At 40.1% G+C, this 16383-nt stretch overlaps 1 protein-coding gene across 3 annotated transcripts in view; it reads right to left on the bottom strand.

The window, feature by feature from the left end:
• The window catches only part of CLCN2 (chloride voltage-gated channel 2), a 571730-nt gene that overhangs the window by 342797 nt on the left and 212550 nt on the right, over window positions 1-16383 (bottom strand). For all 3 annotated transcript variants that reach the window (XM_073626607.1, XM_073626608.1, XM_073626609.1), the window contains one exon: window positions 15025-15158. In XM_073626607.1, coding sequence (XP_073482708.1) covers window positions 15025-15158 — 134 coding nt within the window. The remainder of the gene's footprint in view (window positions 1-15024; window positions 15159-16383) is intronic.

The raw sequence follows: 16383 nt of genomic DNA, 5'->3' as shown, positions 1-16383 counted from the left end.
TTCTGAGAGAAGTTTTTCAGCCGTAAAAAAGCGTCAATGTCCAAAAACACCTACAAAATGCCAAAAAAAACAAAAAAAACAGCGTTTAACGTTTTTGATCCCATTGACCAAAAAAAAAAAAAAAAAAAAGCTTAAAAACACTAACGCAAAACTAAGTTATTGCAAAAACGTTGAAAAACTCACTGAAAAGCTACTGGCATTTTTATAATGCTATTATAACGTCCAGTGTGCATTAGGTCTAAAGATTGGAAACGGATTGGTTACTATGCACAGCTGCACCAGATTCTGTGTGCACCAGTTTTAGTAAATCTCCCCCATTGTATTTTTCAGAAATTGATTGCACAAAACAACGGCTTGACCAATTGACTAAATAAGAAACAAATAGCATAAAATCCTGTGAAATCTGAATGTATTTTTTTAATTTTAGTTTTTTTAAAACATATGTAAACCTTTACCCTTCTATATTAACCATTTGCCTACTGGGCATTTTTACCCCCTTCCTACCCAGGCGAATTTTCAGCTTTCAGAGCTGTCGCACTTTGAATGACAATTGCAGTCATGCAACACTGTACCCAAACAAAATTTGTATTCTTTTTTTTCACACAGACAGGAGCTTTATTTTGGTGGCCTTTAATCACCATTGGGTTTTTTATTTTTTGCTAAATAAATGATTAAAGACCGAAAATTTTGATTTAAAAAAAAAAAAACTCATAGTTTGTTATAACATTTTGAAACAGGTCATTTTTCTCCTTCACTTATGTGTGCTGATGAGGCTGCACTGATGGGCACTGATAAGACACTGGTTGGGACTGCACTGATAATTAGAACACTGATAATCAGTGCCCTGATTATTAGTGTAGATGTCCCTTTTAGAGAAGCCGTTTATCGGCTCTCTTCTCCCTCTCCTCATGCTGTCAGCATGAGGAAAAGGATGCCGATAACAGGCTTCTTGGTCTGTTGACATCCGTGATTGGACACAGCTGATCACGTGGTAAAGAGCCGCTGATTGGTTCTTTACCTCAATATGTAATAATGCGATCACAGTGCGCGCCGCCTGGCTATAGCGCGGTCAGCAAGTGGTTAAAATAACTTTTTTTCTATTTTATAAATGATCACATCACCTCTGTTCTCAGCTGCATGAGGAGTCGGGTGGAGATTTGTGTGTAAACACAAATCTTGGCCATTGGAAGACAGGCAGACTGTGATCCTAGCACAGCCAGAAAACAAACAGATCACACTGGGATGAACGTGCTCTCATGCCCAGCGTTGTCAGATTAAAATAGAAAAGCAGGGGGACTAGCTAGATTAACAGGTATTTCAAACAAAGGAAGCAATGCTAAGAAAACAATGGATTTTGGTCTACTTTTTAAAGGATTTAGAGAAGATCTGTAAACAATTGTAAAGGTTTGTTTAAAAAACAAAAAAAAAAAAACAAACATGTTCTACTTACCTCCTCTGTGCAAGGGTTTCTCCTCTTTTGGGGTCCCACGGTGGTGCTCCTGGCTCCTCCTCTGCATCGAGTGCCCCAACAGAGAGCCGCATTCCATGGGGGCACTCTTGTGGGCACGCTCCCGAGTCCTGCTACTGCGTCCATTGACACAGACAGCAGGACTCGGCCCTGCCCCTCGACTCACGTGTCACTGGATTTGATTGACAGCAGCGGGAGCCAATGGCTCCTGCTGCTATCGATAAATCCAATGAGGACCCGACACAGCGGCTGGAGCTGCTGGGCTTGTTCTCGTCGCTGGAAAGATCGGATTCAGGTAAGTAAAAGGGGGGCTCTGGGGGGCAGCTGCACCACAGAAGGTTTTTCTCAAGACTTTACAACTCCTTTAGGACAGTTTACACCATAGAAATGCAGTCCGGATGTGTTTCAGATGCTTTTCTTTTGTAATTGTAAGTTTATTGAAATTTTCCATCAAAACAGGTAAAAGCAAACACATTACAGAGAAATATCACTGTTATCTTATAGAGAGAGAAAAAAGCATCTCTTAGTGATCAATGTCATAGTCAGAAAAAAAAAGAGAAACAAGGGAAGAGCGGGTACACCATGGATCCTGACACAGCATATATATAATAATATAAAAATAATAGTATTCAGGCTAATCATTCGAATATGAAGGAACTAGTTGTCTCAGGATCATTTGATAGCAGTTTAGGATAGTGATTCAGGATTGAAAGAGGAGTTATCCCAAATCTTTGATAACTGAGGCAGAGAATCATGTATCACCGCTGTCATATGTTCCATTCTACGTATATGTGCTATTGCCAAGATCAATTGGGCTTGTGTGGGTGTGTTGGGAGATAACCAGTGGGTAGGTATTACTCTCTTGGCGGCTAAGAGAATATATGACAGCAACTTATTGGCATATTTAGATATTCCAGGGACTGGGAGGCCTAGTAAGTAGACATGTGCATTCGTTTTCGTCCCAATGTATTTTCGTCCGAATTTCAGGTATTTTCATTATCGTTTTAACAAACGATAACGAAAATGCAGAGTACGAAAACCGAAAGATCCGACAAACAAATGCTTTATTTTCGTTTTCGTTGCGACAACAGTTCGATATAGATGGGAGATTCTACATGACGCTGACAATAACAATCTGTGTCCATTGAACCTGTGGTCAAATGTGCCTAACCTTAACTCTATTAATTCAAGATTATTCTACATAGAGAGAAAAGATTCGACAGGGAGAAAAGATCGCTGCTGGAATTGGGTGGGGGAAGTAAAATAAAAATGATGATGATGAATGTTATTGGCCGATTGTAACCAAAGAGAAGGGGCAGTAAAATAACTAGAACTTTATATTGTAAAGCGCTGCGTAAACTGTTGGCGCTATATAAATCCTGAATAATATTAATAATAATAATAATAACTAAGTACACACGTACAGCCAACTTACTTTCACTTACGATTTGCTAGCTGAGAGAGACCCACACACTGAATCATTTCAGAAGACAGTTAATCTTAGCTGGTCCGTTTGTCAGAGAACCTGAATTATTTAGCAATTAAGCATAAGCACAGCAGCAGAACAATAGTAAAGCAAGCTACAGTTCAACTTAACTTTTTCATAATAATCTGCTGCTATTGTGTTAGTGTTGTGAACTTGATAGTGATACTAGTGTTGCTAGTGTTGTGAGAGGGGATTTATTATTATAGATTCTATATTATAATGCCATATCAATATCTGACACAACGTCGGATGCCGAGCCCGCCATTGCACTTGGAGATTGAGAAACGAATGTGAAAGTTGGTTGACTGTTGGGGTAGAGTAGACCATTCAACATGAACAACGAAGATTCGACAAAGCAACGAAAAACATACAAACGTCAAATCTTTGGCTTATGGTGTCTGTCAAAAGTTCTAAGAAGATTCGACAGAGCAGCTAAACTGTACGATGCTGCAATCGTACATTTCCGGTCAAATGCATCCGCCCATAGGCTACAGAAAAATTCTAATGTTGGTTGACTAGTAAAATAATTAATAAATATAATTATTACTAGTCATACAACATTAGAATTCTACTACAGCTAGCTTGTAGGCGGAAAATTCGACCGGAAATGTACACGTACAGTTTAGCTGCTCCGTCGAATCTTCTTTGAACATTCGACAGACACCATAAGCCTTCAATGACAGATTCGACCTTAATTTGGATTTTCGGACGAATGCAATTTTTAACGAAAAATGAAGTGAATAAAAACTAATTTCGGGAGTAACTAAATACATTTATTTTTCGGACGAAAACGAAATTCCGAAACAAAATATTTCAGTGTGTACATGTCTACTAGTAAGTACTGAGGCGGGTCTTTTGGGAGGTCCATCTCCAACACAGACTGAAGCACTGATTGGACCGAGGACCAAAATGGCAAAATTAATGAGCATTCCCAGAAGATATGGTAGTGTGTTCCCATAGCTCGTGAACATCTCCAGCATTTCTGGGATATAAAGGCGTCATATTTATGGATAACCTCCGGGGTCCTATACCAGAACATGAGGACTTTATATGCTGTCTCTCTCTGCTCCACGCATCTGGAAACTTTAGATATGGAAGTCCAGATCTTCTGCCATTGAGGGAGGGATATAGGGGTAGGAAGTAACTTGGCCCTTCTTCGCATGTATACATGGGAATCCAGCGTAAGCAGTTTTGAGTCATGGAGGATCTTGTATATACAAGAAATGAGACCAGGCTGGTATGGACCTTGGGCACATAAAGCTTCAAAGGCATTAGGTTTTTCTAAGGTCAAGGCAGGCGATATAGAATGGAAGTAGTGTTTAAATTGAAGATAAGAAAAAAAAAAAGCTTTTTGGGTATATCAAATTTGGTTTGGAGATCTTGGAAAGAGAGTAATTTGCGAGTTACAGGATGTACTATGTGGCCAGATGCTTTTCTGCATGCGCGTTTTTCATGTGTTTTTAGTGGAGTCAAGAACAGTTTTTCCCCCCACTCCTTTTCTTAACCTTAAATAAAGATGTGTGTTTCAGTGCATTTAGGTGTGTTCCAGTGCATTTTTTATGCGTTTTACAGTGTTCCAGTACAGTCCAGTGCAGGAAAAATGCAGCATGTTCTAATTTTTTTATGGAACTGGAACTGCAAGCACTGGTGTGAACTATGCCATATATGTTTTTCAATGGCATAGTTCACACCAGTGCTTTCAGTTCCAGTTCCATAAAAAAATTAGAACATGCTGCATTACTTTCTATGCGTTTTTAATGCAGAAAAAAAAATGCACTGGACTGCATGTGGTGTGAACTGGCCCTTAAAGTTGATGTAAACCCGAATTTTATTTTTTTTTAATGTCATAATGTAGCGAATAAGATTTCCTATAATTTGAGCCCAGTCTTGCCACAAAGAGTTAATCCAGCTCTGAGCAATCCTCTTTTATTGTTCAGTGAGATAAATCTTGACAAACAGAAAAACTTTGTCAAATCCTCCCCCTTGCTGTGAGTGACAGGTGATTTACATATTTCGTGCACTAGCCTAAGAGACATGCATTATTTTCTTATCTCATGCACGTCCATACACACACCTCTTCCCTCCCCTCTCTCAGCATCTCAGAGCTGTGCTAGCTATACCGAAAACTCCTCTCCACTACAGCCTATGTGGCACATGTGCAGGAGTCACGAGGGGGGCCGTGAGCGCGCTCTGATTCTGTCAAGAACACGCTCTGTGTCCCCTGTGCACGCACTTATAGTATAACAAGCGCGAGGTTCGTACTTGCGCCGCTGCCAGCACAAGGGGAGAGGTTGGTCAGGAGCCTAGTGACGTCACGGCTCCACCGAGTTTTGCAGGGCTCAGTGTAGGAAAAGGGGTGAGTTGTGGAAGGTAGGATCATAATTAGAAGTCAAACACAGATACATACTTTATTATCCTGGAAACAGTTTATATTCATGTGTGGTGGGTTTACATCCACTTTAAGGTTTCTTGACTGTTGCTTGGCAACTCAAAGTTTTAGCTCCCTCCATAAGTTTTCTATAGGATTAAGGTCTGGAGACTGGCTAGGCCACTCTATTACCTTAATGTGCTTCTTCTTGAGCCACTCCTTTGTTGCCTTGGGAGTATAATTTGGGTCATTGTCATGCTGGAAGGACCTATCCACGACCCATCTTTAGTGTTCTGGCTGAAGGAAGAAGGTTCTCATCCAAAATTTTACAATACATGGCTCTGTCCATTGGCTCCTCAATGTGGCAAAGCCGGCCTGTACATTTAGCAGAGAAACAGCCCCAAAGCAGGTTTCCATCTCCATGCTTGACTGTAGGGATGATGTTCTTGGGGTCATAGTTAATTGTTTTCTCTCCAAACATTGCAAGCTAAATTTTGGTCTCATCTGACCACAGCACTTTCTCCCAATCATTCTCTGAATCATTTAGAGGTTCATTGGCAACTTCAGATAGGCCTGTACATGTGCCTTCTTGAGGAGGGGGACTTTGCAGACGCTGCAGGATTTCAATCCATCGCGGCGTATTGTGTGACCAATAGTTTGTTTGGTGACTGTGGTCCCAACTGCCTTGAGATCATTCACAAGCTCCTCTTGTGTAGTTCTGAGCTGATCCCTCACTTTTCTTATGATCATCCTTACCCTATGAGGCAAAATCTTGCATGGAGCTCCAGACTGAGTGCGATTGATGGTTATTTTGCATTTCTTTCATTTGCGAATAATCAAACAGTTGTCTACTTCTCACCTAGCTTCTTGCTGATGGTCTTGTAGCCCATTCCAGCCTTGTGCAGGTCTACAACCTTTTCCTCTGACAGCTCTTTGGTCTTGCCCATGATGGTGAGGTTTGAATGGAAGAAAGAGATTCTGTAGACAGGTGTCTTTTGTACACATAATGAGTTGTCTTTATGAGTACCTTCTTATACTGACAGGACTAATCTGTGTACCACATGAGAACATACTCTGGCCATTCTGATGGAGCCAGAATTATTGTTGGTTGGTAGGGGATCAAATATTTATTTTACTTACTGAACTGCAACTCAATTTATAACATTTGTATCATGTGTTTTCTGGATTTTTGGTTGATATTCTGTCTCTATCATTTAACCGCTGCAGCATTACGTCAGCTCGTACACTTCGATCTGTGGGCGCGCACCGATTGGCCAGCTGGGGAGCCAATCAGCACCCCTGCCCCACAGTGACAGAACGGGGATCTGCCATAGTAAACATGGCAGATCTCTGTTCTGACAGGGGATCTCACAGAGATCCTGTCTTTCTGCTGTGCAGGAAGACGGATCTGTGTGTTGTCCCAGGCAGCCTATCCCCCGCCCCCCCTCCACAGTTAGAAACACACTGAGGGAACACAGTTAACCCCTTCCCTGCCAGTGTCATTAGTACAATGTCAGCATATTTTTAGCAATGATCACTAATAATCTCACTGGTTCCCAAAAAAGTGTAAAAAATGTCAGTTAGGTGTCTGATCTGTCCGCCCAATGTCACAGTCCCGCTAAAAATCGCTGATCTATACCCTATTTTGTAGACGCTATAACTTTTGCACAAACCAATCAATAAATGCTTTTTGGAAATAGGCCTAAATTGATAAAGAAATTAGATTAAAATTTTTTTATTGAGTGTGTTTTATAGCAGAAAATAAAATTAAAAAAAAAAAAAAAATGGTTGGCCTTTTTTTGTTTATAGCGCAAAAAATAAAAACCGCAGTGGTGATCAAATACCACCAAAAGAAAGCTCTATTTGTGGGAAAAAAGGACATTAATTTTATTTGGGTACAGCGTCACATCAACGCGCAATTGTCAGCTAAAGTAACGCAGTGCCATAGCGGAAAAAAATGGCCTGGTCATTAAGGGTGCAAATCCTTCCGGAGCTGAAGTGATTAAAGTACACCTATGATAAAAATTATAGACCCTTAATTTTTTTGTAATTGGGCAAACTTACAAAATCTGCAGGAGATCAAAATGATTTTCCCCACTGTATCAGGAATATAAAATGTTAGTGTAGCAAACACTAAATACATGAAAATGGACAAATCTCATAGGGAAAACATACATTTATAGTATATTTGTATTGCTTCAATAGTTTCAAAAAACGAAATCAAAATAATTGTCCAGGTTAGAAAAAATACAATCCCACCCCATGTTGGCATTTTATTTCACAAGAAGACTACAATGGCACTAAAAAATTGTTTTTTTTACTAAACACGAAGAGTAATTTTAGAAGAAACTATCAATGCAGACAGAAGTTCCTTCCATTGGTTGGAACTATTAAATTCAAAACGTGTCAATAACATTATGTAAAAATATATATAACTTTATTATTGCAAATGCATAAAAATATAAAATCCATGGCAAGCGGCTAATTAGCATATGCCTAGCCATCATCTTTGATATGGTCAAGGTCTCTTGATTATGTAGAACCATGCAAGTGTAAACATATGTTAATTAGCCGTTCGCCTTGGATTTTATTTTTTTTGCATTTGTATTAATAACGTTACATATGTTTTTACATAAGACTATTGACACATTTTGCCTTTAATAGTCCCAACCTATAGAGGGAACTTCTGTCTGTCTGTATTGTTATAGGGATGATGGTACTCCTATCGTATTTCTAAACTCTATAAATGTGCCCCTATATTAGTGTCTTAAAAATATAAAAGATAAGGATGCAGATTAGCATTCTATGTTATTGATATATAGAGTGGTATTATTCACTTGTTTTTGGAAATATTTCACCGGTATTGTCAGGATGTAAGAGATGTGATAAACTCCATTTAAAACACTGCGTTAATTCCAGATCCAGTTTTATGCCTATTAGGGTATATAAATCCCAACAATCTGGAACATGATCAGGTAATGGCCATTATAAGATCACTTTTTATGGCCCATAAGTCAGTAGCCTCTCGTTGGGTCTCGCCCAACCCTCCTACCCTGGGGGACTGGATCCGGGAAATGGATAGACATGTTATGTTTGAAAAAACCCACCTATGTGCAACGAAACGCATCCTTGAAGTTCAAAAAATATGGAAAAAATGGATAGATGCTCCATGCTGCAGCCTTAATACATAGAGGTAGTGTTTAAACAACAGGTTGGCCTATTTTATTTAACATTTTATACAGTGTATCGGTTGCCCTGGAGTATTTCTGGAATTTTTGGTATACTTGATAACAATTAAATAAATATGTTAAAGTTTTATCAGCTTCTGAACAGTAAGGAAAGGAGAGAGAAAGAGAGGAGAGGAAGAGAGGAGAGGGGAAAGGGAATTCCTTGTTCTGATACATTATACAATATATATATATATATATATATATATATATATATATATATATATATATATATATATATATATACACACACACACACACACACACACACACACACACACACACACACACACACACAAAGTAGTAGTTCCAGTTGCTTTTAAAATGCTGCATGACCATTTGGAAACTTGGCCTTCCCAGACAGCATCCCTACTGCTGAGCTAGCAATGCCCATTATTCATTTGGGTGAAGACCAATGCATGTGTGCCACAAGATGCTGGGCTACAGTACATCTAAACAATGCGCTTGGACAAAGAACAGGCGAGGCACTGGGAAGAAGGCCAGGTATGAGTCCAATTTCTAACTTAATGGAAATTATAGCAAACTTTAAAAATACAATATGATTTATATTAAACTGAACTTTCCTTTTATTAGAAGGGACTTGCTATGTTTGACAGCAGTTGGCCATTAAAACTATTACCTTCAGCCTTGTTTCATGTCTAACACAGGACCACACTGCAACATCATTATATTTAGCAAACTGATGAGGGAAGGAGGAGGGCACATTTTGGGTCTTCTATCAAAGGAAACTTATTATTTAAATCCCATGCACAGCCTCAAATGACAAATTACAATTCTTTCCTTTGCTTACAATTAGGCCATGGCATGCATACTTAGACATCTTAGCTTAGACAAAGCATATGACTTATTGCAAGCTCTCATGCCATAAGCCAAGGCTCAATTAGGGTCTTACATTTAATGATCTAACTGAATACTTTTTATATAACTTTCTGTAGAACTCATTTTGAGCATGCTCATCTTTGAGTTTGCTGGAACTTTGACCAAATGGAACTGGACTAAGTGGTGAGTTTAAAACCAGCGTTGAAAACAGGAGGTTATAACAGGGGTCAAAGTACCTGTGTATTGTAAGTACATGAGTGCTGGAAATGCACGTGGGCTGTATTGAGTATTAGTGTCAGGTAGTACCTGTGTATTGTAAGTACCTGAGTGTTGTTTGAGTACTGTGTGTGTGGATCGTTGGTACTTGTGTATTGTGTGTACTTGTGTATTGTGTGTACACGTTGATCTGCGAGTACCTGTGTATTGTCTTGTTGAGTATTAGTGTTAGGAAGCTAGTTATTAGGTAATTTGGACAGGGTATAATCCCCAATCCTCATTAAATTAATAGGTACGATGCCCGGCAGGTGTGGAGATGCGGTGTACATCTTGTGGCATGTATGCGTTCCTTGATCATCTGATCAAGGGCGAATACTGCTGTGCAAAATGTTAGCACATTGTTTCCCTGGAAGCCCAGGTTCTGAATCTGGGGAAGCAACTGTCAGCACTGGGAAGACCCTCCATAATAAAGGAGAGCTGGGAACATACCCGGCAGGTGCGAGCAGAGAGGCGGGTGGAGGCGAAGCGGTGCAGGCACTAGAAAAGAGTAGATAGGTGACAGTCAGGAAGGGTAGAGGGGGGAAGTGCCAGGGAGGCCTATCCAGGGCTGGAGCATCCCAATAAGTACCCTCCATTGAGTGACATTGGTGAAACCAGTCAGGGACCAGCACTGCTGGAGCTAAGGGACTTTCCTAGCTGCCAGGGGAAGAACTCCTCCAGTGAGAGTGGGGGGAAGCGAAGGGAAAGGAAAGACGGATTCTGATGGTAGGGCACTCAATTCTTAGAAGGACAGAAAGGGCAATCTGTAACAAAGACCTGAAGCGCCTAACTGTATGTCATCTACCGGTCGCTCAGGTTTGGCACATCACGGATCTGGTGGACAGATTACTGGGAGGGGCTGGGGAAGACCCGGCTGTCATGATGCACGTTGGCACCAATGACATCAGAGGCAGATGGAGTGTCCTAAATAACAATTTTAGGGACTTAGGAGGAAAAAGGACCTCCAAGGTAGTATTCTCAGGAATACTATCGGTACATCGAGCCACATCAGAAAGGCAGAGAGAGATTAGGGAAGTAAACAAGTGGCTGAGGAGCTGGTGTAGTAAGAAGGGGTTTGGGTTCTTGGAGGACTGGGCCGACTTCTCAGTCCTATAGAAGGGACGAACTGCACCTAAATGAGGAGGGTGAAGATCAGAGATCAGCTGGGGCATTAGTGGTAGGTTGACTAAAGCACATAAACCCAAGTATAGTAACAAGTAAGTATAGTAACAAGTCCTAGTTGCAATCTCGGAACACCCAATAAGAGGATGGTATGCGACCGGTCTAAACTACGTGGCATGTTCACCAATGCCAGAAGATGGGTGAACTAGAGATACCGGTGTATGAGGAGGATTTGGATTTTGTGGGAATTTCAGAGACCTGGTTCAACAGCTCTCATGATTGGCTGGCAACCATTCAAGGGTATACCCTTTATTGCAGGGATAGAGGGGGTAGAAAAGGGGGAGGGGTATGCCTTTATATCAAGAATAATGTACAAGTGAATGTGAGAGATGACATCACTAAGGGAGCTAGGGAGGAGGTGGAATCCTTATGGGTAGAGCTCCAAAGGGATGAAGCTAAGGGGAAAATAATATTGGGAGTATGCTATAGGTCCCCTAACCGGAGGGCGTGGGGGAGACGGATCTCCTATCACAATTTGGATTAGCAGGAAGGATGGGAAGTGTTATCATAATGGAGGATTTTAATTATCCAGACATAGACTGGGCAGAGGGAACCACGCATTCGTCTAAGGCTTGCTAGTTCCTAAATGTCTTGCAGGACAATTTCATCGTTCAGATGGTAGACGCACTAACTAGAAATATAACGTTACTGGATCTACCGATTACCAGCAATACAGACCTGATCACGGTTGTGGAAATACGGGGCAATTTAGGAAACAGCGATCACAGGTCAACTGGCTTCAGTATAAAATCACACAAATAGGAAAAATAAGGGGAATACAAAGACAATGAATTTCAAAAGAGCCAACTTCCCTAAACTACGAACCTTGCTAGAAGGCATAAATTGGGATAAAATCTTAGGAACAAAGAACACGGAGGAGAGATGGGTTTGCTTTAAGAGCATATTAAATAAGGGCATTAGCCAATGCACCCCATTGGGTAATACATTTAAAAGATCGAACAAAAGTCCTGGATGGCCTAACTCCAATGTAAAAATGCAAATGTATAAAAAGAAAAGGAGAAGGCCTTCAAAAAATACAAGGTTGAGGGATCATCATCAGCATTCAGACTTTATAAAAGAATGCAACAAGAAATGTAAGGGTGCAATTAGGGCGGCTAGGATAGAACACGAAAGACACATAGCGGAGGACAGCAAAAAAAAGAAATTCTTTAAATATGTAAACAGTAAAAAAGGGAGGACAGACCATACTGGCCCCATAAAGAATGAGGAAGGACATCTGGTTACAAAGGTTTGGGAGATGACAACGGTATTGAATTTATTCTTCTCCTCAGTCTTCACGAGGGAATTGGGGGGCTTTAGTAACCAAAACTGCAGTGTTTGTCCTCATGACACATCACAGGAAGCAATCCATGGTTAACAGAGGACAGAATTAGAATTAGACTTGGGAAACCTAACATTAATAAATCACAGGGACCAGATGGCTTGCACCCTAGGGTATTTAAGAAACTCAGTCAGTAAAAATTAGGAACAATGGTCTGTTAATTACTTGACGGTCTACTGACTGGAATAGTACCAGCTGATTGGAGAAAAGCCAATGTAGCACCGATATTTAAAAAGGGCCCAAAATACATCCCTGGGAATTACAGACCAGTTAGCCTAACATCAATAGTATGCAAGTTCTTGGAGGGTATGATAAGGGACTATATACATGATTTTAGTAATGAGAATGGTATCATTAGCAGTAATCAGCATGGATTCATGAAGAATCGTTGTTGCCAAACCAATCTATTAACCTTCTATGAGGAGGTGAGTTGCCATATAGATAAAGGAAGGCCCATAGATGTGGTGTATCTGGATTTTGCAAAAGCATTTGACACAGTTCCCCATAAACGTTTATTGTACAAAATAAGGTCCGTTGGCATGGACCATAGGATGAGTATATGAATTGAAAACTGGCTACAAGGGCGAGTTCAGAGGGTGGTGATAAATGAGGAGTACTTGGTGGGTAGTGGGGTCCCCCAGAGTTCTGTACTGGGACCAATCCTATTTAATTTGTTCATAAATGACCTGGAGGATAGGGTTTAATCTCTGTATTTGCGGACGATACTAAACTAAGCAGGGCAATAACTTCTCAGCAGGATGTGGAAACCTTGCAAAAAGATCTGAACAAATTAATGGGGTGGGCAGCCAAGCTGCTACAAACAAAGCAAACAGAATATTGGCATGCATTATAAAGGGGATCAACTCCAGAGATAAAACGATAATTCACCCGCTCGGTCCTCAGGGCTGCAGTCCTCAGGAAGGATGTACTGGAAATGGAGCAAGTACAAAGAAGGGCAACAAAGCTAATAAAGGGTCTGGAGGATGTTAGTTATGAGGAAAGGTTGCGAGCACTGAACTTATTCTCTCCGAAGAGACGCTTGAGAGGGGATAGGATTTCAATTTACAAATACCGTATTGGTGATCCCACAATAAGGATAAAACTTTTTCGCGGAAGGGAGTTTAACAAGACATATGGCCACTCATTAAAATTAGAAGAAAAGAGGTTTACCCTTAAGCTACATAGAGGGTTCTTTACTGTAAGAGCAACAAGGATGTGGAATTCCCTTCCACAGGCGTGGTATCAGCGAGGAGCATCGATAGTTTCAAAAAACTATAAGCACCTGAACGACCACAACATACAGGATATACAATGTAATACTAACATATAATCACACACATTGGTTGGACTTGATGGACTTGTGTCTTTTTTCAAACTCACCTACTATGTAACTATGAATACGGCACGCAATGAATTGTCAATTATATTTTGTTTAATAACAGCTGATGCTTTAATTTACGTATGCCCTGAACCCTTATGATGCAAGGATCACTTTAGTAATGTTATCATATGCTATCAAAAAAAGATGGGCATGCTCAGAGTTCTCAAACAGAATAAAGGTGTAATTTTTATGCGGGGATCCCTGTGGCCTCATAATTATTTCAAGGGTTTGTCCAGAGTAAAAGTTGAGAAAGACTGGTATAAGACATGGCAATGCTGAACGTCAGTTTAAAAGCAGTGAATATATGAATGTTTTAAAACCCAACTCCAGGAATTACAAAAAAAAAAAAAAAAAATTACCCTTGCAGTGCCCCACCCTCTTAACATTAGGGTATGAGGAATAGTGTATAATATTTACCTTACTCCTTCTCCAGCAGGCTCCCTCCATGTGCGAGGCTGGTACCCTGGAAGCATCTTCCCTTTTAAGTGCCCCAGCCAGCGGTCACACAATGTTGTCATCGGTTACAATGCAAGGTCAATAGCCCTGCATTGTACATGGACAGAAAAGGTCAGATCACAAGACAGAGCAGAGGAAAGGTACACCTTGTTTCTCAATGCCTAGAGTTAACCAGCATTGACCCTTTGCAGAGCAAGGGAGCCTCACTGCTGGGATAGTTTTTTGTAACTTTTGGGTCGTAGTAAACGTTACGATTTTCCTAGCGAGCACACCCTGCACTTCTGCTTTTCTCACCTAGGAAAGAATGCATTAACCTCCCCTCACTGCAAAACTTTCAGGGATTCCCACATCACGCTTATCAAGAAGCTTTGAGGCTATGTAGAATAAAATGGGTATCTGCAGTTAGGCATCATCAGGGGGCTAGCTGCTAAGATGCAGAAGAGACAGACAGCTCCCTGATGAGGTCAGCAAAGAGGATGGCATCATGGGCCCTGGAGTGCAGTGCCTTTCAGCGGATTGCTGCAGGACAGTGCAGGATTAGCTAGGTGGTCAAATATATTATTTGTGCTCAATCCAGCAGACAAAATAAGAAGAGTTCCTTATACTATATATTAGATATTTTCCTGGCATCACAATTGCCATTGTTGTCATGAGTGACTGCCAATTTTCTTAGTAACATAAGGTCATGTTTCTTACCTGAACTTTCTCCTTACAATTACACTGTAATTATTGTAACCCATACTTTCTCTTGGAAAACTCTGAAATGAATCCAGCGCATTTATAGTGTCTTTCACAATCACCTTTGATGGAACCCTCACATTTTACTTTTAGCAGCAATATAAGTAAAAACAGTTGTCCTTTTGCTGCAGCAGATGTAGGGGACACATCTGGGTTTCTACCTCTGGTAATTAGGGGTCAACTTCGCTGAACAGTTGGATAAATCTTTACGATAAGTATGACAACAAGCAAACAAGAAGTTGTCAAGTACTTAAAAACACCTCAAACAGCACCATACTCACTTCTTTTCCAAGTGGCATTCCACTACCAAGGGCACAAGTTAGTCCAATGACTTTGGCAATAAAAGTTTTAAGGGTAAGATATTCTTTTAGCACCACACCACGCAGGATAGTCTTCATCTCTGGAATGCCAGAGCCTAGAATAAATAGGTGATAATGAGCAAGAGTCTACTGAAGGAACAAGGCATGTAACAATTTGCGACACAAATGGTAGCAGAGATTGAAATATTGAAAGTAAGGCTAGCTTATATATATATATATATATATATATATATATATATATATATATATATATATATATATATATATATATATATATATATATATATATATATATACACATACATACATACATATACACATACACACACACACATACACACACACACATATATACACACACATATATATACACATACACACGTTTTACTTTCTGCTATAACACATATGCAATAATAATTTTAAAAAGTAATCAATTTATTCATAAATTTTGGCCAAAATGTATTCTGCTACATGTCTTTGGTAAAACAAAATCTCAATAAGTATATATTGATTGGATTGCATGAAACTTCTAGTGTCTACTAACTATAGTATACATATTGGAATTTTTTTTTTTTTTTTTTTTACTACCACTACTAATGCCAGTGATCAGTGACTTGAAAGGGAGTGCAAAAGTACGAAAGTATGACTGACTGCTAATACACACTGTACTAATGACATTGACTAGGAAGTGGTTATCAAGGGCGGTCAAGGGGTTAAATGTGTGCCTAAGACTGGCCATACATTATACCATTTTTTGTACCATTTTCCTTTGGATTTACCAAACCCATATCAATATAAAAGGTCAAACCTAAACACTTTCAATTTGTAGGCTCTTACACTACATAGACAAAAGTAAATCTAAAGGAAATTAAATAAGAACATTTTATAATGTATGGCCAGCTTAACAATGTGTAATGTGTGCTGATTTTTACTAAAGGTCTTTTTGTTTCTTATCCCTGCAGGGATAAGAAACAAAGATTGTTCCCTCTGTACAGAGCCCTGTGTTGATTGTCAACACAGGGCTCTGGGCTGTAATAGCACACAGCCAATGAGCAGGTCCCCTCCAGGACTTGCTGACAGACTCCCACTGTGTACAATCACAGCGGGTGTCAGTAGGGAGGCGCGCATGTATGTCCCCTTAACCCGGAATCGAGCAGCCACCAATGGGTACATCGCTATGCCTGCACAGGCTGCCTGTCTGCAGTACATTGCAGGCAGGCAGTCCATACGCAAAAGGTTAAAAAACAAACAACCTTTTCCTAAAGGAAATCTGTGCTAAAAAAAAAAAAAAAAAAAAAAATATATGTAGCCCAAATCAAA

This window comes from Aquarana catesbeiana, linkage group LG04 (genome assembly GCF_042186555.1).
Source record: "Aquarana catesbeiana isolate 2022-GZ linkage group LG04, ASM4218655v1, whole genome shotgun sequence".
In the NCBI taxonomy this organism is placed as follows: domain Eukaryota; kingdom Metazoa; phylum Chordata; class Amphibia; order Anura; family Ranidae; genus Aquarana; species Aquarana catesbeiana.
Note: the sequence above shows the minus strand (reverse complement) of the source record. Positions and strands in the feature narration are given on the sequence as shown.